We start from the raw sequence: 23,971 nt of genomic DNA, 5'->3' as shown, positions 1-23,971 counted from the left end.
AAATGGAAAGTAAAAAAATGACAAAAGTGTACCGGGCAGAGAAGCCTTTCCTGACTAGTTTATCAAAAATACAGGCAACTTATATTTAATTATCCTTATTCTACTTCATTTTTTGAGTATTCATCTTCATCCCCACCTAATATCATATCACATACCTATTTTTACTTGATTATTTTCTGTTCCAATCTCTAACTAAAATGTAAGCTCCATGAGGGCAGGACCTTGTCTGTCTCATTCATAGGTTTCTAGTGCCTGGCTCACAGTAGGTGTTCAATAAATATGTTTAACAAAGGAATTATGGTCAAAATTAAAGAAAAAATAAATTATGATACCCATTTAATACATAAGTTGAATTAAAGGCAAAATACAACAAATAAGACAAAGAAGGGCACTATAATGTTAACAACTAGAACACATGATGAAGATCTACCTCCTCTGATCTTTTATGCACCAAAAAACATAGCATAAAAATTCTTAAAGCAAAATCTACAGGAAATGCAAAGGTAGAAAACAAGTAGAAACAAAATATGAGACTGTTTCAGCTGATGACAGATCATGACAGTCAAAAACTAAGATAATGAGAAAGTCTAAATTTCTTCATATACTGAAACAGACTATATTTTTTTAATCAAGGGTCCATTGAGTATATTTTTAATTGGCTATATACTGAGCCAGAAAATGGAAGTAGTACAGACCATATTTTCTAATGACAATATGGTAACACTAGAAATTAATAACAAAATGAAAATTAAAATCTTTAGCATGTAGAGAATAAAGAGGGAAAAAATTCTTCCACTTTAGTCAAAGAGAAAATCTAATTTGAAATTGTTGAATATCTAGAAAATGACAACAATGGAAATATCAGAAGCTAGAGGATATGGTTGACTAAAGCAGTAGTTAAAGAAAAGCTTGTAGACCGGGTGTGGCAGCTCACTCCTGTAATCCCAGCACTTTGGGAGGCTGAGGTGGGTGGATCACTTGAGGCCAGGAGTTCCAGACCAGGCTGTCCAACATGATAAAACCCTGTCTCCACTAAGAATAGAAAAATTAGCCAGATGTAGTGGCATGCGCTTGTAATCCCAGCTACTCGGGAGGCTGAGGCAGGGGAATTGCTTGAACCTGGGAGGCGGAGGCTGCAGTGAACTGAGATCGCGCCAGTGTACTCCAGTGCTCCAGCCGGGTTGACAGAGTGAGACTCTGTCTCAAAAAAAAAAAAAAAAAAGAAAAGAGAAACTTGTAGCCTTAAATACTTATATTAGTATGTAAGAACGAATTAAAATAAATGAATTAAGCATTTAACAAAAGAAGAAAAGAATCATAAAAATAAACCTAAAACAAAGCAGAAAGATAATAAAACTAATTGCAGAAATTAATATACTAGAAAACAAATGATGGAATAATTAAAGCCAGAACCATTTCCTGAAAAGAAAATAAAAAACAATGAAACAGGTTAACCACTTGCTAATCTAATTTAAAAAACACCCAAATGCACAAAATTAGAAATTGAGAAATAACCACAGTTACAGAGTAAATGAAAAGGGTAAGAAAATACTTTGTTGTATCCCATAAAACAAATTTGAAAACTTAAGGTATTTCTCTACAAAACAAATATTACCAAAACTGATTGCAGAAAAATGAGAATATATAAACCCACCAGTTACCATAGGGAAAAAAAGTATAAATTTGACCAAAAAATAGCTCAATCACACAGTCTTGTGTTAATTCTACCAACCTTCAAGGAAAAAAATCAAACCAATGTTATTTACACTTTCTAGAATCTGGAAATCTAGAGAATAGAGAGAGAAGAAAAGATTCTTGCATTACATTGATACTAAAACCCAGCAAACAGAACAGAAAAGCAAACTAGAGACCAATCTCATCTGAGAATACAGATGCAAAAATCTTAAATAAAATATTAGCAAACAGAATCTAAGAGGATGTTAAGAAATATAATACACCATGATCAAGTGGGGTTCATCCTAGAAATGTAAGACTGGTTCAATAATAAAAAATCTACTGATATAATTGACAACATTAATAAATCAAAGGATAAAAGGTACATAACAATTTCCCTAATGCTAAAATGTATTTGATAGCAATTCAACATCATTTCCAGATTAAAAAAAAACCTAACAGAAAAAGATGTCTATTTCCATAATACCATCATTATCATCAGACTTTTTTTTTTAAGTCAAAAGTCAATATTGTGCTTAATGGCAAAACACTAGAGGTATACCCACTAAAAACAAGAACAAGGCAAAGGTGCCCACTTTCCCCACTAATATTTAATACTGTTCTGAAAGCAATAGTGCAATTTGACAAAATAAAGATGTACACATTGGAAGAAGGGTATATCTTCTCATTATGTATAGATGACACAATTATTTATCTGGAAAATTCATCAGAAACTTTTTTTTTGAGACAGAGTCCAGCTCTGTCACCTAGGCTGGAGTGCAGTGGCATGATCTCCGCTCACTGCAACCTCTGCCTCCCAGGTTCAAGTGATACTCGTGCCTCAGCCTCCCAAGTAGCTAGGACTATAGGCATGCACCACCATACCCAGCTAATTTTTGTGTTTTTAGTAGAGACAGGTTTTGTCATGTTGCCCAGGCTGGTCTCAAACTCCTGGCCTTAAGCAATCCACCCACTTCGGCCTCGCAAAGTGCTAGGATTACGGGCATGCACCCCTGAGCGCAGACTCATCATAAACAATTTAAAAATGAATACCAACAACAGGAAAATTCAGTAAGGTGTCAGGGTACAAAATTCATATATAGAAATCATCTTTTCTATATAGATGCAACAATTAGTTAGAATATATAATGGAGGGGAAAAATCACATTTACTGCAGCAATTATAAAGATAAGATGCATAGAAATAAACCTAACAAGATATATGCAAGATCTATATGCAAAAACTTTAAAACTTATTGAGAAACATAAAACTAGATGCACATAAATGAAAGGACTCACAATTTCCTAGTGATGATGACTCAACATTGTTAAGATGCCAACTCTAAGTGAATCTATAAAATTAATAGAAACTCAATAAAATTGTCAACAGATTGCATTTTGGAACATTACTGTAAATTTCATATGGGAAAAATAAAATCGTAAGAATTATTATGAACAGTATGGAAAAAGTAGAGTAATGAAAGAGGGAAGACCAGCCCTAACAATTATTGAAATAATTTCTAAAGTCAGCAGTAAATAAGGCAGTCTCACAAATAGAAAGGTAGATCCATGGCACAAAACAGAGAACACTAGAACACTGAAGTCAACTCAAATGCATAAGGGAAGTTAGCTTGTGATGAAGCATTTCAAATAGTGGGGGAAGGATGAATTATTCAATACATAGTTTTAGAACAACTGGATAGCCATTGAGACAAAAATAAAGCTGAATCAACATATCACTTTTTACACTGAAATAAAGTTTAGATGTATCAAGACTCAACCGTCAAAAAAATACCATAAAGGTACTAGAAGAAAACATTTTAAAAACTATAAAATAATCTTGGCAGAACAAGTTCTTTCTAAGTAAGACACAAAACATAAAAGTAATAAGGGAAAGTTGATAAATTTGACTTCCTAAAACTTAAAAAATTATGTCCAGAAAAAACATCATAAAGTCTAAAAGTGAAGATATACTGGGAAAAATATTTGTAACATATACAACTAAGACTAAATATCCTTAATATGTGAAGTATGCTTACCAATCAATAAAAGGGACCAATAACTCCATAGGGAAAAAAAACATATAGTTCACAGAAAAATACAAATGACTTATCAATTTACCAAAAGGTGTTTGATCTCACTTAAAATTTAAAAAATGCAAATCCAAACAATAATGAAACTTTTTTAAATAAAAAAAGTTAAATAATTAATGAGGATATAAGGAAACAGGTGATCTTATATGCTGTCGGTGGGAGTTGAAATTAGCATAACTCCTAGGGAGGGCAATTTGGAAGGCAAAGAAGGTAAAATGTGCATTTCCTTTGACCCAGTAGTTCTACTTCTAGGGATTTATCCTACAGACACATTCCAACAAGAACACAAAGAGACACCCATAAGGATATTCACTGTAGATTTGTATGTAATCACAAAAGACTGGAAACCATCTAAATGCCCTTCAATGGGACTAGTTAAATAAAATAGGGAATATCTATATATGGAACACTATGTAGCTGTTAAAGGTGATGCAATAGATCTATGTGTAACATACAATAATCACTAGAATAAAAAAGCAGGATGTAGAATAGAAAAGATGTGCAATATGTTCCCATTTTTGTAAAAAAGAATGTATACACATACACACACGTTACTTTTCTGGAAGGATACACAACAAACTGCCAATAATGTCTCTTGTGAAGAAGAGTTGTACTGATGGTTTGGGGTGAGATTCTCTTATTGTGTGTGTGTATGTGTGTATACACTAAATGCATTTATTACTTTTTTCAATTAAAAATTAGTAAACAGAAAAAGCATAAATCTGATTTTGTCATACATTTTTCTGCTTGAAGCCTACATTATTCATAAAATACAGACCCCTTACTAGGATTTGTAAGGTTCCTTAAAATTCTGCCTTTCCTACACCACCCACACTTCTTTTTGCCTTTACATGCTCTGTTTCCTCTTTATCCTCTCTTTCCCCGTCTTTATCTGACTTACTTTCAGATTTCCACTGAGATATCATTTCCTTCAGGAAGCCTTCCCTGATTCCCCCAAAGGATGGGATAGGTGACCAGACTCTCCTTTAACGGCACCCATTAATTTTCCTAGCACACTACTCCTTACTTGTCTGCCCCTTCCACATAACCATATTGAGGGTGAAGGCCATGTAAAGTTCACCACTATGTCACCAGTATCCAGCACAGTGCCTGGCACACAGTGGGTGCTCAGTACGTATTTCTTCAGTGTGAAATAAATGCAGGTTTGTGTGACTATGGAAAAGAAGAAAAGTTAGATCTCTTTTACTGTAATCTCGCAGCCCAGGTTGCTAGGCAATGGGAACAATGAGTAGCAGAGCAGGTAAAGCAGTCGGCAGCTGTCCAATTGCTCCAGAATCTGATTGGGGTTTTTGTGTGGTGGAGGGAGGGGGAGCGGGCTGGGATTATCTCGAGGCTGTGTTTGCATAGCAAGTCTGTTGTTTTTACCTAAATTGCATATTTCTTTGGGGGTAGCGCAAGCTAATGGAAATTATTTGTTTTGCTCAACCTTATCAAGCTTCCTAATTCTATTACTGGGCTGATTTACCCTACGGTGCTTAAAGAGCACCACAATTCATGAGCTGCATGGAGCTTTGCTGCTTTGATCAAAGTGGTGCCTTGTCAATGCCGTCCTTAGTTGCACATCTCAAAAGATGAGGTGCTTGTCTCATGTAGGTGCTTTCATAAAATGCTGCTTTCTACTTCAACTGGGTGCCTGGCCAACGCCCTTCAGCCTTGTCCAATCATTTTTTCACTTTTTGGTATCCAAAGATTAAGGATTAATGGGTTATTGTTATTTACCTTGAAACCTTTATGGTCAGTTCCCTTTTTCTTCATTCTGGAGGAGTTCTGGGTTTGTAGAAAAATGAGGTCAAGTTTCCACTCTACTGGGCTCTTACCATTCTTTTTTCCTTCTCCCTGAAATGGGATTTCAACCACCTACCTTTTTTTTTTTTTTTTTTTTTTGACAGGTCATTTATTTTTTAGTCTAGGGTAGTTGTCTTCACAGAATTTCATTTATATTTGTTTTTTTTTTTCTATTTCTTGCATTTCAAAGCATAAATATGAGGACATTAGCACATATAAGAAATTAATAAATATACTGCCAACATATGTTGAGGGTACATGCTTAAAAAATCTTTCTGAGAAGGGTACATGATCCAACTTTTATTGGAAACCACTAGTCTGGGAAAACAGCTCATAATCAAAGTGGCTCCTCATCAGAATTACCCAGGAAGTTGTTTAAAATGCAAATTCATAGGCCCCAACTCTAAAACTGGGATTTCATACCTCTGTGGTGGGCTCCAGGAATCAGCATTTTAAGCAATTCACCTAAAGGATTCTAACACAGGTGGTTCAGGGACCATATCATGGAAACAAAGGTTCAGAGTAAAAGGGTTGGGAGTGCTATGATTTGGGGGCAGTTATTTGTTCCAATTAGGTTGGTTTCCAAACTACACATTCTGTCCCCCACCCCTCACCACACACACTTGGTTGCCCATTTCTATCTCCTGTCCCTGCCTCTCCCCCGACCTTCATCTCCAATCTAGATTTTATGAAATGCAGCAATATCCTCAAAGGCAACAGTTGGGCTAATGTATTGCAGCTGTGATGAAAACAACCCTGCTCCATGATAACAATCAAATTTACCACATTTTCTTCTTCCCTAACCAGGGCACAGGACAGGCAATAGAGCAAAGCAGAAAGAACACAGTGTTAGAAAGACTTGGGTCTGAATTTCAATAAAATTAAAAAATCTGGCTCTATAACTCAAAAGCTGTATAACCTTGAGCAAGGTATTTCACTTACCTCACTTTCAACAAAATACCTGTCTTACAAACAAGCAGTCATGAAGATGAACTATGTAAAAAGGACCTAGAAATGATGCTAGGAACATGGAAAGTTGCCTTCACAGCTATATGCTTTAGCCCTGCTCCTTGTTCCCATCAAAAGAATTGGACTGCACTCCCTGATGAATGTTCAACCCTGCTCAATAGCCAAGAAACCAGGAGACCTCAAGTCCCAGCCCAACCACATGGCTGACTAGCCAGGAGGCCCTAGTTTACTAAGGATTTTCAGCCTGGACTCATTCACTCACTTTTCTTATCTACTAAAAAGGCAGATATAATAAAAGGCAAGTTTAGGCTTAAGAGCAGTGTGACAATCAAAAGGACTGGATACTCAAAGTGTCTTGTTTAAGTACTAACTACGTGTGTTAGCCTTAAAAAATCCCTCCCACCCACCCCACCCCGGTAATAAACTCCAGAAACAGTTGGAGGAAAAGAACATGCCCTTCTAGCGACATCTGGTGCCCCAAGTCATGGAACTGTGACCCTATCTGGAGGTACTGGGCACAAGGCAACTTGGGAATTGCTATTCTCTGTGTCAGCCCTCATTTTAAAAGCACTGCCCTCCCAACTCACCTGCCCTGTGTTGGGGCAGCCTGAGACTTGCAGAGTCACTTACTTTGAGCGGGCAGAAGGAGACCAACTCCAGAAGGGGAAGGACTACCTTTAACGGGATCGTCTGGGCCAATGTGTGTATTAGTCATTCCTTCAACAAATCCTTGCTGAATATTACACTGTGCAAGATGACCAGATCAAAGGGAAGCAAAACTGATATTGCTCCTGTCTTTCTGGCTTTAACAATTGAAGCAAAATGGTGATGGTGAAAGGGAGGCTTCCACTGAAGGGTGTCAGCCTCAAGCCAAGGATATTCGTTGGCCTCTAGAAGTCCTATTTTCAAGGGTATCAGGCCTCCTAAATGTACATAAATTTGCAACTCTGCTTTGAGACCAAGTAAGGATTCTTTCCTTGGAGTGGATGGCAAGGACCTTCATTAAGGAAAAGGAACTACTCGGTTTCTTTCCTTTTTTTTTTTTTTTTCCCCGAGACAGTATCTTGCCCAGTCTGGAGTGTAGTGGTACCATCTTGGCTGATTGCAACCTCCGCCTCCCAGGTTCAAGTGATTCTCATGCCTCAGCCTCCCGTGTGCCACCATGCCCGGCTAATTTTTGTATTTTTAGTAGAAACTGGTTTTTGCTATGTTGGCCAGGTTGGTCTCAAACTCCTGACCTCAAGTGATCTATCCACCTTGGCCTCCCAAAGTGCTGGGATTACAGGCGTGAGCCACCATACCCAGCCGACTACTCTGGTTTCTTACTTCTTGCTAAGTGTTGGGCCCCGTGCTAGGTACTTTCATGTATGTATTTCCATTAATCTTCACAACAACCATTATTATCAGTTTGCAGATGAGACTCCTGAGGCTTAAAAAGGATAAATCATTTTCCCAGCTAGTAAAAAGTGCAGTGTCCAGACCTGCCTTGTCTGTCTCTGAGAGATAATCGCAGGGAAGCAAGGACTCCTGGGGTAGAGCAAAAGGTACTTGCGCTACATTCATCCTCAGGCGTCCATGAAGGCTTTAGCCCCTCACTGAGGAAAGGAGAGGAAGCATAAAAGCAAACTATGAGAAAGGGGTTTGTTGACATCAGCAAGGAGACTATATCTCAAAAACAAAAGCAAATTGCCTGCCAAGACGAGGGTTGTTCATCTCTTTTCCTCTTCCATGGGTTGCCTTTTCTTCTGAAGAATAGATTTTGCCTTTTTGTTAAAATATATATATATATATATATTTTGCCTAATAGGAATTGAAAATGAAAACCAGTATTTGCAGAGATTGAAAAGTCTCCTCCCACCTCTTCCTCCACCCTTTTGAAGTTTCTTGTTTGGAAACTTTATTTTTAAGCTCACCACAATAGCTTGGCATTCCAGAATCTCAGTAGCAACAGCACACAGGTCCAAAGCCTCTCGCCTTTCCCTTCCCTCAGCAGCCGTGTAAGACTGCTCCAAGAGAAACAGACACTCCCAGGTTATTGCCGAAGGAAATATTTGCAAGATCCAGGATGTAAGACACAAGGAGGATATACCGGGAGGGGAGAAGGACCCAGAGAGCTTGTTGCTGCCACCCCTGCTTGCCCCTGGGTCCACAGAAATTCAAGTAATGAACAATTAGCTTAGCAACAACAAACGCAAGTGGCAGTACTTGCCCTGAACCTTCTCTAGTCCTCAGGAGGCTGATGCAAAGTGTACTGTGAAGAAATCAGAGAAGTCCTTGCTTTATTGGGGCTGGCCCAGGTGAAGCTTAGCTCCTTCTCTCCAGTGACCCCAATCTATATTTGTTGTCAAGTAATACATACATATGCAGTCACTGTGGTAGAGAGAAAATGTGCTTCTTTGTGAATAATGGCACTGAAATGCAAACTAGTGCTAGTGATAGAAATGAAGGGAAATGGAAAAGCCTTAAGAAAGGGATGCTTCTGAGGCAGATAATAAAATTTTTATTGGTGGGGGTGTGTGCGAGGGGGTACTATGTTGTAGTGGTGGTGACAAATTTGGAGATTCGTAGAGGTCTGGTGATGTCAAAGTTCTCGTGGATTTAAGTAAGCAAAAGTGCTAGTGGATGGAGAATTCCAGCAAACCAAATTCTAGCTAGCAGTGAGATTAAGCATGTCTGTTAAGTAACATTGTCTGTCATTGGTACAGGAATTTTTTACAAAGCCCTTGATCTTTAACTTCTCAGGCCTATATCAAACCAACACGGGCCGCCTCTTCTTCAGATTTTCTTTTTAATTATAAATTCCAACAACTTGACATGTACCTAAAGAACACCATGTACATTCATATCCAGCTATTTACATTTTACCAGATTCCTTCCTGAATTTTCTTTGTGTATGGCTACTATCAGATTCAACATGTCGTTTCATATTTTATTATTATTATTATTATTATTATTATTATTATTATTATTATTTTGAGATGGAGTCTCGCTCTGTCACCCAGGCTGGAGTGCAGTGGCGCGATCTCGGCTCACTGGAAGCTCCGCCTCCCAGGTTCATGCCATTTTCCTGCCTCAGCCTCCCGAGTAGCTGGGACTACAGGCGCCCGCCACCACATCCGGCTAATTTTTTGTGTTTTTAGTAGAGACGCGGTTTCATCGTGTTAGCCAGAATGGCCTGGATCTCCTAACCCTGTGATCCGCCCGCCTCGGCTTCCCAAAGTGCTGGGATTACAGGCGTGAGCCACCGCGCCCAGCCATATTTATTATTTATTTTTTGTTAATATTACAGCCACTCATTCCTGGGAAAGATCCAACATTTGCATACCTGTCACTGTTAGTGGCTATTCTATTTTGTTCCAAGATGATGATATATTAGATTGGTAAACTCTTCCCATGATTATATAAGCACTACTATGAACATCTTTAAATAAATTATTTTTTCCCTTTTAGGTTATTTCCTTGGGGGTATTCTAGGCCAAATAATACGAACACATATTTCCAGATTGTCCTCTAGTAAGACTAAACCCAGAAACACATACTCTTGTCACATTTTTCTAGATTGCCCTCTAGGAAGACTAAACCAATTTATACTGTTTCCAGAAACACATGTTTCCTCACAGCCTTGCCAAGGGTAGCATTTTACAATTCCTATTTATTGATTTTTTTATTGTTGATAGTTTAATAAGCAGATTATGATGCCTTGAAGTTGCTTCTATTTGTACTTCTTTAATTGCTAGAGAGGTGGTACTTTTCCATGCAATGATTTCACTCTCTTTATTGCCTTATGTGTAAATTGCCTGTTCATTTTCCTTACCCACTTATGAAGCTAAATCTGAAAGCTGACCTTCTACATCTCTACCCATTTTTTATATATATTTTTTGGACAGGCAACTGTTGTGAGTGATGCTGATCCCAGACATTTTCCTCATTCTGTTGCTTAGCTTTTTATTACATTTTGTTGTACAAAGGCTTTCCCCCAACCACCAACTTTTATATATTTGAATCCATCGATCTTGTCTCTGATGATATCCTCCATTTAACAGACACAAATTTATCTTCCATCCACAGCTGGAATAAATATGCGATTCTACTGGTCCACTTTCTGTACAGTACGTGCTATGAATCTAAGTTAATTATTCTCCATGTTGATATCTAAAATTCCCAACAGTTTTTAAAGAAATAGTAATTGCTTTCCCCAGTTCAGGGTTGCTTCCAATGTGTTTTATATTCTTAAAATAGCTTGAGTCTGTTTCTAGAAGCTCTTTTTAAATTTCACTGTTTGACTTTTTTAACCCACTATCATGTGGTTTTGATAATTGTTGCTTTATGACAGGTTTTAAAATCTGATAGGGTAAGTCTACCATCATTAACTTTTAAAATAAATGTACTCTTTGGTATTTCTGCCCACTTACTTATTCTTCCAGATAAATTTTACTATAAATTTGACAAGTTCTATAAAGTATCCCATGGTGACTCTAATTGGAGTACATTATGTCTACACATTAAACTTAGGGATAATTGTAATCATTACTATATTTAGTCTTCCTAAATTAAGGCAAAGTATATGCTATGCATTTATTCATATTATTTCTCCCGTTAGAGTTTTATAATTTTCTTTGAATAAGTTTTGTGTGCCTGGTGTTAAATTAATACCTAAGTATTTAAATTCACTTAGTTATACTTGTGACAAATCCTTCTGAGCCCCTGAAGGTTGCATTCTTCTTAGGTAGTAAAGGCTTCCTGAAAAGTGTACTCTTCCTAATGAAATCAGATTCAACTCTGAATTACCCATATTCTTCCACTCAATCAGTACATAGGAAATCTGTACTGGATATTTCACACTCTGCTCATGATGTGATGTGACAAAGGGAAGGAAGAGAACCCTAGGCTGAGAATGGAAAATCCTAAGTAGAGCTCTAGTTTGGTCACTTACTTGCTGTATAATCCCTGTAGTAATGGGCTCTGAAGTCAGATGCCTGTTTGACCTGGGGCAAGTTACTTTAATCTCTTTGTGAGTCAATTTCCTCAACTGCAAAACTGGGTCAATAAATGGTAATGCTCTCATGGGGTCATTATAAATAATAAATAAAATAATTCATGTGAAATGCTTACAACAGTGTCTGACACAGAATAAACACACTCAATAAATGTTAGCTATTATACCTGTTGTTGCTGCTGTTAATAGTATAATACCTTTCCTGAGTCTTGGCTTCCTCATCAGTAAAATGGGAAAAATAAGGCTTAACCTCAGTGTTGTTGTGAGGATTAACCGTGGTCATGCATATAAAAACACCCTACACATTCTAAAGTTCTGTGCAAAGTGAAAAAAAGGGAAAGGGTCACAGCAGGCAATCATAGGTACAGAAAACCAAGAGAGATAATCCAGAAAATAACTTATTTTGGCTTTTAAATATATCACAGTAATGTAGCTTTTTCTCCCAGTAGATCTACTCACCATTTTTCTCCCTCCTGCTAATATTAAAATTTTTACATTCTCTTTGCAGAAAACCAAATAACAGTGGAGGAAGACGACTAAGAGTATAACTACCTGAAATTATCAATTCATTGCAGGCTTCCAGGCAAAGAGAGTGGCTTAAGAATATACATTTGATTTTTCCACCTACATCCATGATTCCAGTTGTGACAGAAATAGCATAGTAAATGTTAAAATGTGTGTGTGTGGTGGAGGGGGAAGGTGTGAGGGGAAACTCTATCAGGATTTCTCCTCGCAGATGTCATCTATGCCCTGGACATTTCCTAGTCCTTCTCATGTTTCCTGAGATCTTCAATTGGGACCTGCCTCTTCCATCTTCAGTGTCAATACTTCTTCCTTTTCTGCTGAGCTTTCCTTTCTGTTTTAAACTTAATTCAGTTTTCTAGATCCTGACTGAAGCTTCATTCAAACTGGTGGTTCTGAAACTTAGCTTGTGTCAGAATTGCCTGGAGGGCTTGTTAAAACAGAGATTGCTGGGCCACATCCTCACTTTCTGAATCAGTAGGTCTGAGTATAGCCTGAGAATGTGCATTTCTAACAAGTTCTCAGGTGATACGGAGGTTTCTGGGCCTGGGGCCACATTTTGAGAACCACTAAATTAAACCCAACTGCTCCCTCTATCATCCTATTTCTCTCTTTACTTTTCCTAGCTAATTTATTATTTTTAAACATCTTCCTTTTTAAACATTTTTTTTTTCTTTTGAGACAGAGTCTTGCTCTGTTGCCCAGGCTGGAGTGCAGTATCACAATCTTGGCTCACTGCAACGTCCGCCTCCCGGATTCAAGCAATTCTCCTTCCTCAGCCTCCTGAGTAGCTGGGATTACAGGCGCCTGCCACCATGCCCGGCTAATTTTTATAGTTTTAGTAGAGACAGGGTTTCACCATGTTGGCCAAGCTGGTCTTGAATTCCTGACCTCAAGGAATCTGCCCGCTTCAGTCTCCCAAAGTGTTGAGATTACAGGTGTGAGCCACCGTACAAGGCCCCTTTTTAAACATTTTAAAAATCACACAGTAACAATTAATCATTGTATTAAAATTAGCCAAAAGAAACTGGAACTCTCTTTTGCTGGTGGGAATGTAAAATGGTGCAGTTGCTTTAGAGAATGGGCAGTTCCTCAAAAAGTTAAACAATAAAGTTACCGCTTGGCCCAGCAATTTCACTCTTAAATATGTACTGAAGAGAATTAAAAACATAAATCTACACAGAAACTTGTACATGAATGTTCATGGCAGTAATATTCACAATAGCCAAAAAGTTAAAACAACCCAACAATCCATTAGTGGAAGGACTAGTAAACAAAATATGATGCATCCATACAATGGAATATTATTTGGAAATAAAAAGGAATGAAGTACTGATACATGGATGAACTGCTAAACATTATGCTAAGTGAAAGGAGTCAGGCATAAAAGACCACATATTGTGTGATTTGAGTCATATGGAGTGCACAGAAAAGGAAGATCTATAAAGACAGAAAGTAGATTAGTGGTTGCTTGAGGTTGAGAGTGGGAATGGAAAGCAACAACTAAAGGGCATGAGGGGTCTTTTTAAGGGTGATAGAAATGCTCTAAAACTAGATTGTGGTGATGATTATATATCACTGTAAATTTAGTAAAGATCATTGAATTGTACACTTAAAACAGGTAAATTTGTGATGTGTAAAGCTGCTTGCATTTCTTCTCTTAATGCTTCCCCCTTACAGACCACCATGCCATCTATTTTCTATGCCCACAGCTTTACTGAATTTGCTTTCTTGAAGGTCACTTGTAATTCCAAACTGTTAAGGACATTAAGAGTCATCTGCTTATCTTCTACACTGGCAGATTTCTCCTTCTACTACGTTAGCTGCTTGACCCTTCAGTTTCCTTTGTTGATTCTTCTTCCTCATCCTGTCCCCTGGCTGGGTGCTTGACAAGCCTTGAAAGCCTCAAGTTGTATCTTCCACTAACTTCAAATACAACATATCCCAATTCAAACTTAGCAGCATCTTCACCAAACCAGCTCCCCTTCTCAACTGCCCCATATATGCCAATAACTTTCTCCAAGTCACTGGGGCTCAGAGTTGTTTTTTATCTTTTTTTTTTTTTTTTGAGACTGGGTCTTGTTCTGTCACCCAGGATGCAATGCAGTCGTGTGATCACAGCTCACTACCGCCTCGAACTCCTGGGCTCAAGTGATCCTCCCACCTCAGCCTCCTGAGCAGTAGGACTACAGGTGTGCACTATCATGCTTGGCTAAGATATATTTCCTTCTTTCTCCTCAAGTTCTAGTCACCAAGTTTTCTCTACTTTACCCTTAAAAGGTGTCACATATTTGTGAGCAAATAATCTGAACAGATAATTCACATGAGAAGCAATACAGATATTAATATATTAATTAGACACACAAAATATTCAGATATTAATATATTAATTAGACACACAAAATATTCAAACTAGAATGATCAAAGTAAGCAAATTAAAACTATAATAGGTCCCATTAAACTGTATGGCATTAGAAAAAGAAAATTTTCAATGGTGACATAATTTGGAAAACTGGTATTCTCATATATTGCTAATGGCATGTGAAACATCTCGTGGGGAAAACAGATTGGTAAAATCTATGAAGAACCATAAGAATGTTCATATTCTTTGCACTAGTAATCCCAACTCCACATAATTGTTTTTAATGAGATAATTCAAAATGAGAAAAAAAGCTATAGTGACTCAAAATGTTTCTGCTGCATTACTTTATAATAGCAAGAAATTGGAAACAACCTATTTACCCAACAATTTGGGAATGATTAAGCAAATTCGAGCACATTAAGCTGGTGAAATATTATACAGCCACTAAAAATTATGACTTAAGGAAGCCTGCATAGCAACATGAAAAATTGTTTACCAAGTAATGCTTAGAGAGGAAAAAGAAGCAGGGCACACAAAATTACATCTACATGGTTATTATAATCATGCTTAGAAAAATCTCTATACCTACATATAAAGCTGACAGGGAAATGAGAATAACCAGGGTGTTGCGGTGGTAACAGTAAGGTTATTTTTTTCTTCTATTTTTAATTTCCTGTAATATTGTTTTCACAATAAACAAACTCCCCTCCCCCAAATATCACACATATTTATCTATTCCTTCTGCTCCATTTCTATCGCACCTCTACCTCCCCAATCCAGGGCCACATTCTGTCATGCCCAGATCACCTTCCCTAACTGGTCTCTCTTCAACCCACTTAGGCTGCAAACACTGCAAAGTTGCCTAAAGGGCCACATTTATCATGTCACTTACCTGATAGTAACCTTTCATTGCTCCCATGTTTATGATCCTACCTAGGTTTACCTAGGCTGGTCTACCTAGGCTGGTCAAGGCCTGCCTAGGCTGGTCCAGTGCTTCACTACTCACCTTTCTTCTCTGCTGCTGCTGTTCTTCTTCCTCCTCATTACAGATAACATTTCCTGAGAGTTTATGGTGTCAGGTTTTGCTCTAAATGCTTTACATATATATTAATTCATTTAGTCCTCATAACAACAAACATTTGAGATAGATACTCTTATCCCATTTTATAAATAAGGGGGGAAGGGAAAGAGAGAGAGGGAGAGAGGCAGGCAGGTAGGCACTTGCCAAGGTCACATGGTTAGTGAATAGAAGAACCTGGCTTTGAACCCAGGCAGAAGTGACTCCAAGGCCAGAACTTAACTGGTGGGGATTATTCCTCCAACACACCCTTCTTAGTTTCCTCTATGGGCCTTTCCTCCTGCAGCTACCAACCTCCAGCTGTTTTTACCCTCCAATGAACTTAAATAGTGTACAATAATAGTTACCACGTACTGCCCCTTACCAGGTGCCAGGTGCTTCTTAAGCCCTGTATTTGACAGGGTTTCATCTTCTGTCAACTTGTGTGAGAAAGAAAAAGCTGGGCTTAATTCATAGCTTATCCCTTTACTAGCTGTGAGACCTTAAGTAGATTCCTTAGGCTCTCTGACTGTGATCCTTTATCTGAGTTACCAATTCTCAAACTGGATCCCAGGACCAGCTGCATCAGCATCACCCAGATGCTCTTAGAACCTATTAGAGTTACAGGTTTTGAGCTCCACTCCCCCCTTACTGAATCACTCTCAGGGCGCAGGGTGGGTCCAACTGTTTATCTGTGTTTCAATTGCACACTCAAGTTTGAGACCCACCACCCCAGTTATATAATCATACCTACCTGACAGAGTTGTTGGGAAGATAAAGCATAACATAGTACGTATAACTCGGCTTGCAGCACATAGGTTGTTTGGCAAGTGGTAATTTATTATTATTGCCATTTAGCTTTGTGTGGGTTAGTATTCCCTGCTCAAGCTGTGGGCAGGCACTGTGCTTCCTGCTGCTCTTTTGCTCGTATTTCTCACCTTGCCCAGAAAAAGGCAGAACCTATACTAGGTTTTCAATAAAGTCCTCTTATTTCACTGACTAATCAGTGAAAGAACCATTTCAGAGAAACACTGTAATGTAGTATAGTGTCCCTGAAGCTAGACCACCTGGGTCTAGTCAACTGATTAGCTGTGGGACTTTAGGCAAATGAATGTATCTCTGTGTGTCTCAATTTCTTCTCTCTGTCAAACGGAAAGACTAATATTACCAACTCCATAAGGTCATAGTGACAAATACATACTTGTAAAATGATTTGAATGGGGTCTAGAATAGAGCACTATGTTCAAGAAACGTTAGCTAGCATTATTACTTTTGTGTCATTTCACCCATTTAATGGTGGAGGAGGTTCCATTTCTTCATTTGGCAAGCAAATGACAAATACCTCTTGAACAACTTCTCTGTATCAGGCACTGCGCTGGGTACAGAGAATAAAGCTATGACCAAGGTATGGTGTCCTCTCTCAAGGGTCTCAGTCTAATAGAGGAAACTTGCACATTCCAAAATGTCCTAGCAATCAGTTTGGTCTGTACCCACCTATCTAGGAGTGCAGGGGGCGGGGGGACAGGCTGAATTATATCTATGGCATCAAGCCCTTAGTCTAGATACCAGGCCAGTTTCCTCAAAGGAAACTAAGCAAACCAAAGACCTTAGCAATTTCTATAGAAGCTCCAGAGGCACCAACTCACCCCAACTCCCTGAGCGCTCACTTACCTCCCTGACTGGCTGGTCTTCCTGTTTCCTGTTATTGGATTCCACTTGTCCCCAGGAAATTCCTGTAAAGCAAAATCCTGATAAGTTAGAAAGCTTTGAGCAGCCAGGTATCTAGATGACCTAAAAAATGTGAAGAGGTCAGGAGCTGGTGTCTGGCCTAGCCCCCCAGCTTGTTCCTTCTACTCTGCTATGCAGGCTGATAAACGTGTACCTGGAGTGGCTGCCTTTCTGTCGGGAGGCTTGCTAAACTGCCGCAGGCATGCAGAGACTAAGGGAGCACTTAGTGACCCGGACACCGTGGTCTAGAAATGCTGTTTCCCTCTTTCTCCACTCCCCTCCCAAACCACATTAAAAACCAGTTTAGTATGTTTGCTGTTTGCCCTGGCTCTTGCCTGCATGGAGGGATGGAGGTCTTTTTGTTTGTTCTGCTGGGTGAACCTGCTCATTCCTCCTGCCTCTTCCAACATAGAAAGCATCTTCTTGGAAGCCCTGGTACTTGAGGGGGCTTTGAGGGCAGAAGCTCCTGCTGCAGCAACCCTCTCCCCAGGTGAGGCAGAGGGATAGCAGGTATGCCGGCACGCCTCCAACTGCAGTGGCTCCTCCTTCTCTGCCCACATCTGCTGGCAGGGGATGAGGTGGGCCCATCTCTGGGGAATATGAGTGCAGGGTGCCACAGTCCCTACATTACAAGAGTAGACTCTCTACCCTGGGCATTTTTTCCTTAAGGGCCATGTCCAAGCAACTCTTTTTTTTTCTAGACCAAGCCATATGTGCCATTTGTAAAACTGTCCCTGCCTTCCTGTTTTAGCTCCAAACTGAATGCAAATTAGCCTTTCAGATTCTCTCTGACTTTGTATCCAACACTCCGTACCTAGAGACTCAGAGTTTAGCTCAATGGGAATGCACAGTTTTTCCTAAAATTCACCGATCTTCCAAATTCCATCTTTCTCCAATGCTGCTATTATTAGCCCCATTCAAAATGTTATTACCTTTGCCCCAGTAGGTCTCCCTACTGGAAGTAAGACACCTAGTTTCTAAGCAGACCTGCTTAGCTGGTCTAACAAGCATTAGGAACCCAAGGTATCCCTCCCTCAGAGTACAAAAAATAGAGGCATGGTATAAGCACAGCCTCATCTGCATGCATTACTGCTGCCAATTGCTGCAACCTGCAAATCGTACCTCCTTTTCTTATAGAGTTGCTGGTCCTGGGCTGACATCACTGCAGCCGTCATCTCCTCACTTCCCCCACCCCACTCACCCCCAATCTCAGCCAACTTTTTCTACTGTCTATCTGTGAGTCCTTCTTCCAGCAAAAGTCTCTCAAGCTAAGCCAAAATGTCCCTTTAAGGGATGATAACTCACTTATAAGATGATTACAATCTGGCAGTCACTGCTGTGAGTCTTACACGTGTTACATCACTTAATCCCCAGAACCAACTTATGAAGTAGGTGTTGTTACTACCCCCATGCTTTTAGATGGGAAAGCTTAGGCATTGTAAGTTCGGGGGAAGAAATTCAAAACCAGGCAGTCTGGTGCCCTTAAAACCATTATTTTATATTTCCTCTCCTCTTTTTTTCAACATTATGAATATATTCAGACATAAAAAATGTTGAAAGAAGTTCACAGTGATCACCCATATACCCAGCACCTACATTCCACAATTAACATTTTGATATATTTGCCTTATCATATATCTATTTACCCCTCTATCCATCTACCAATCCATCTTAAATTCTTGGTGCATTTTAAAGTAAGTTGAAAACAACTATATCCTCATAAATTTTAAAATGTAAATGAAATGGACAAATTTCTTGAAAGACACAAACTACTAAAGCTTACTCAAGAAGAAATAGATGACCTAAATGTCCCCATATCTAATAAAGAAATTGAATTTGTAGTTAAAAAGCTTTCTACCAAAAAACTTCCAGGCCCAGATGGCTTCAATGATGAATTCAAGCAAACCTTTAAGGAAGACATTTTTATACAAACTCCTCCTGAATAAAAGAGAAGGGAATACATCCCAACTCATTTTTTAAGGCTAGCATTACCTTGATACAAACAAACAAACAAACAAACAAACAAAAAAACAGAAAAAGATGTTATAATAAAACCATAGACTAAAATCCTTGATAAACGTAAAGGCAAAATCCTCAACAAAATATTAGCAAATCTAGTAACATATAAAAGGATAACACATCATGACCAAGTGGGATTTATCCTGGCAATGCTAGGCTTCTATTTATTTTAAAAATCAATCAGTGTCATTCCCCATATCAGTAGACTAAAAGAGAAAAACTATATGATCATCTCAACAGATACAGAAAAAGCATTTGAAAAAAATACAACATCCACTTCTGATGAAAATGCTCAGCAAATTAAGAATAAAAGAGATGTTCCTCAATTAAAGGGCACCTACACAAAAATCCTACAGCTAACATCAAACTTTATAGTGAAAGATTAAGAAAAAAGCAACAACGTCCACTCTTACCATTTCCTCCAAACATTGTATTGAAGGTGAGACAGTGCAATAAGGCTCTTCTCTCTCCCAGAAAAGGGCATGTACAGGAGAAAGGAAGATACAAAATTCTTTTTGCAGATGGCATGATTGTGTATGTAGAAAATGTTTTATAATCCACCAAAAAGCTATTAGAACTAATAAGTGAGCTTGGCAAGGTTGCAGGATACAATGTCAATATACAAAATTCAATTATATTTCTATACAGTGGTAATCAAGAATTTCAACTTGACATTAAGAAAATAATACTCTTTATAATGTCATCTAAAAACATAAAATCTAAGGGACAAATATCCCTGGTGGTTGAGTGGCTAGGATTCGGTGCTTTCATAAAATCTCAGGGTCAAATATAACAAAATATGTACAAGATCTGTATGCTGAAAACATAAAATAAGTTGAATACAGCAGCAGTATACTTCAAAAACACTTCAGCATACATATTAAATAAAGTTTGATATTTGTTTACAACATTTTTAGGCAAAATTTACTTCCAGTGAAATGCACAAATACTCAGTGCATTGGCTGCCTAGGAGCCTTGCTATACATTTGTTGAGTTCTAACAGGTACATATGTTTAACTCAAACTCTTACCAAGATACAGAACATTGTCACCACCCCACAAGTTCCCTCATGCCCTTTTCCAGTCAATCTTTGCGCCACCTCCCATTGGCAAGCAGTGTTCGGATTTTTTTCCCCCCATAGAATAGCTGTTTTAGAATTTCATGTAAAAGGAATTGTAGAGTTCATAGTCTTTTGTGTAAGGCTCTTTTCACTCTTGAAGTTCCTTTTAACCGAGGATATATACTGAGCAAATTCAGATACTAAGTCATTTCAAAAGTGTCTGTGTATGCAACAGCTGAACACAGGAATTAACTTCTGGTTTGAATGCACCGGCCAAAAGATGGCATCAGGGATGCCATGGGGAAGTAATTTGGCAGTGAGTGGGCAAGGACCTAGGGAGTCCTCCCAGAAGTAGCCTGGAGGATGGTGGTGGCTTGTGTTATGGTGATAGGTCATAACCGGGATATCAGAGCAGGCAGTTTAGACCTGGGTCTCCAACAGAGACAGGATGGAGAAAGGGGAAAGGATTTGTCTTTTTAAAAACCCAACTAGTCAGATCTCTGAAAGCAAAGCCTGGGGATATTTGCAAATTTTGCATCTCTAAATACTTCTGAAGCAGAAAATGGGAGGCAATAAGTGATATTTGTATCATGCACTGGGCCTAGAACTCCATAAACACAATCTCATTTGACTCTCACAACTGATCCATGAGGCAGCCATGGTATTCCTCTATTTTAGAGATGAGGTAGTGAGACTCTTCTTAATACTGGCTATTTTATGAGGGAAAATTATTTTTTCCCTTTAGAATCACATACTTCAAATTTGTGTGGTTGAATGACTTGCTTTGGGTCACTCAGATATCAATTTTATAGTCAGGATATAAATCTTGGTTGTGTCCATTTTATGAAGCAAAAGTTACTTTTATCTAACTCTAAAGATGAGACAACTGCAATTTTGGTGGCTGAGTATCTTGTTCATGGTTACTAAGCTAACAACTACTGGAGCCAGTGCTGTACAGTTTCAAGGAATTATACTTGTTATATTTTTAAATGATTTATCTAGCTTTCTCCTCGCAAAGAGAATGATGAAAATTACCCACCCAAGAACCAAGTCCTCACCTGCACTGTCGGCTTCCTGGGTTTCCAAGTGTTGCCAGGTGCCAAGCTGCTGTCCTCGAGGGTACTGTGCTGAGGATTATGATAGCAAACTGAACACCGAATGCACTGGTGGTGGTGGCACCGGCAGTTGTAGCAATTTGGCATCATATTTCTCTTTAGCAAGGCAGGGCAGATTTCCCCGGAACAATAAATGCAAGGATCATGGACTAGAGCTCCCTGAACGCTGCAGGAGTAAGAGCAGGTCCTGTGGTAATCAAAATCACCACAGTGTAGTGGCTTACAACACATGGAATTTTCTAGACCTCTGCTTGCAAAACATTCTGAGTAAGTGGGAGTTTCTGACTGAAGGGGTGACATGGAATGATATGATTGGTCTGTGGCATGATATGGTTGGTCTGCGGAGTGATATGATTGGTCCATGGGATGGCGCCTCAATTCCCTATAGTTGGAGCTCACTGGCTGGAAGTTTTGGTCTATAGGTTTTGGTCTCTGGGTAAAAGTCTTGTTGCTATGAGTGGTTAAACCTGGCAAATGAGATGTAGATAAGGATTTGCTACTCTCTTCAAAGAACTTTCTTCTGTCTGCGAAAGGCAAGAGGATGGCATCCTCCCCAGCTTGAGCAGTAGAAGCCTTCAATTCCTTGTTGTCACCTGGGTTGGAAGGGCCTTCCATGGCTACTGCCACAAGTGGCTGTGAATTATGCTCTCGAGACCATTTCCAATGACCTCCATGGACTCCACAGTGAGCATGTGCTTTCTCAGGGTCTGAGGAGGATGGGTCGGGTGCTTTCCACCAGGTGTTCAGGACCAAAGAGGACTGGCCAAGCCTCTGGCCAGGGCTTATTCGTCCCTCTAAGCCTGTCCTAGATTCATGGCTCTCAGGGGCTTGGCTGAGGCACTCAGAAGACCTAGCTCTGAGCATCATGCTTTTGTTGAAGAGCTTGTCTCTGGGGCTAGGAGGTTTTTTACATGAAGATAGAAGAGATGTGTTAGAGGCAGTGAGTGGAGGACTTTCTGGGGGCTCCTGGGTCTCTTCCACTGGCTCCTTAGTGTCACACAGCTGTGACAAGGGACCCTTGCTTTTCTGGAGCTGGGCCTTCCTCCTCTGAATTTCATTACGCAGATTGGTAGCAAAACGCTCACTCTTCCGCCGGTTTTGGATTGAGCGGCCCCGGGTCCCTCCACTTCGCCTACCACCCATCCGGCTGCACTCCTTGTGTTCACTGTCTCCTTCTTCACCTGCCTCTGTGCCACCAGCTACTTTAGTGGTTGAAGAACAGTCTCTGGCTTTTTGAACAAGGGAGCCAGAGGCAGAGGGTTGCTGGTTGGCCAATTCATTGCCTGCTCTGCTTGTTCTGTTTGGGTCCAGTAAACCTTTTTCTGAGGGGTGTCCATCAGCCTCTCCATGTGGGGGACTGCTTTGGCTCTGGTGTCCCAAAACCAAAGACCTGTCATCCATTTGTCTGGTCTTTCTTTCTTTGCTGGACTGGTCTTGGGTTCCTCCTGCAGGGGGACATGGACTTTTCTTCCCTTTGTGGCTGCTGTGCAAAGGGGACAGAGTCCACTGGTGCCCATCCTGTCCGGGTGGAAGCTCCATCCCTTTGCTGCCCCTGGTATCAAGGTGCACGTGCTGCAGGTGGGATGCCAGCAGCTGTTCAGGGGCACTATGGCGATGCCCTGTGGGTCCTATGAGATGTGGAGGTCTGCCAAAAGAAGCCTTAGCTAGCTCTGTGGAAGCCTCATTGAGTGGGTTGGAATCCGTGCTGGAAGCTTTGTCACAGGCTTTTGGGGATCCAACAGCTTTGGTTGAGGCCTGCATCAGTAGATGCTCAGAGCCCTGCTGGCTGGATTCAGGAGGCTGACTGAACTCACAGTTCTGATGGCCCTCACTTGTCACTTGGTCATGCCCACTGAGGCAACAGAACCTATTAGGGTTCCCTGCGGGTAGCACAGTCTCTAAGCTCAGTTTCTCCTTCTGTGGCAAGGGGACCACAGGCTCAGATGCCCTGCGCTGCTCTCCATTGAGGAGTTGGGCTCTGGAGGCCTGAAGGCTGTCCCGCCTCACTGGAGGTTGTGGTGGGCCCCTGACTGCCTTGGCAGGCCCTGACTGGTGTCCCTCCTGTGGACGGGATGACATCTGAGAGCTGGGGGTCAGGTGGCCACCACTGGTGCGCCGACTACCTCCTGAGGTCTCAGCCACATTAGGCCGGCCATTGGGGGCCTTAGTTGGCCCTGGGCCTTGCATGATGCAGTCTGTAGAGGCTGCCTCCTCTGGCCTGAGGGAAAGGGCACAGTCAGAAGCATTTGAGCTGGCCGAGAAGGAGCTGTAGGCAGAGTCACGCTGGTTAGGGTACATGTTCTGGTCAATAGGCAACAGATGGCTCTCATAGGTGGCTTGGCCTGGTTGCTCCAGGCTCTCCATGCTGCCAATGGAGCTGCTTTTCTCGGTGCTGCAATGCCGGGAGAGTGGACACCACTGCACACACACGTCACTGTAAGACACAGGGCATACTGGTTAGTTAGCGAAGTCACCAGATCACTTTCCCTTCATGGCCAGCCCTACCATAGGAGAGGGCAGGCCAGCCCAGAGGTACCCATGCCACAAATGAGAGGAGGGTAGGCCAAAAAA

At 40.2% G+C, this 23,971-nt stretch overlaps 1 protein-coding gene across 1 annotated transcript in view; it reads right to left on the bottom strand.

Annotated features, from left to right (window-relative positions):
• The window catches only part of SHROOM4 (shroom family member 4), a 225,904-nt gene that overhangs the window by 19,341 nt on the left and 182,592 nt on the right, over window positions 1-23,971 (bottom strand). Inside the window, exons 4-5 of the mRNA XM_011991341.1 lie at window positions 21,344-23,834; window positions 17,150-17,211 (exon numbers count right to left, since the gene is read on the bottom strand). Of these exons, the coding sequence (XP_011846731.1) occupies window positions 17,150-17,211; window positions 21,344-23,834 (2,553 nt within the window). The remainder of the gene's footprint in view (window positions 1-17,149; window positions 17,212-21,343; window positions 23,835-23,971) is intronic.

This window comes from Mandrillus leucophaeus, unplaced genomic scaffold (genome assembly GCF_000951045.1).
Source record: "Mandrillus leucophaeus isolate KB7577 unplaced genomic scaffold, Mleu.le_1.0 Scaffold395, whole genome shotgun sequence".
In the NCBI taxonomy this organism is placed as follows: Eukaryota; Metazoa; Chordata; class Mammalia; order Primates; family Cercopithecidae; genus Mandrillus; species Mandrillus leucophaeus.
The sequence above is the reverse complement of the archived record's forward strand: the minus strand, read 5'-3'. Positions and strand labels throughout refer to the sequence as shown.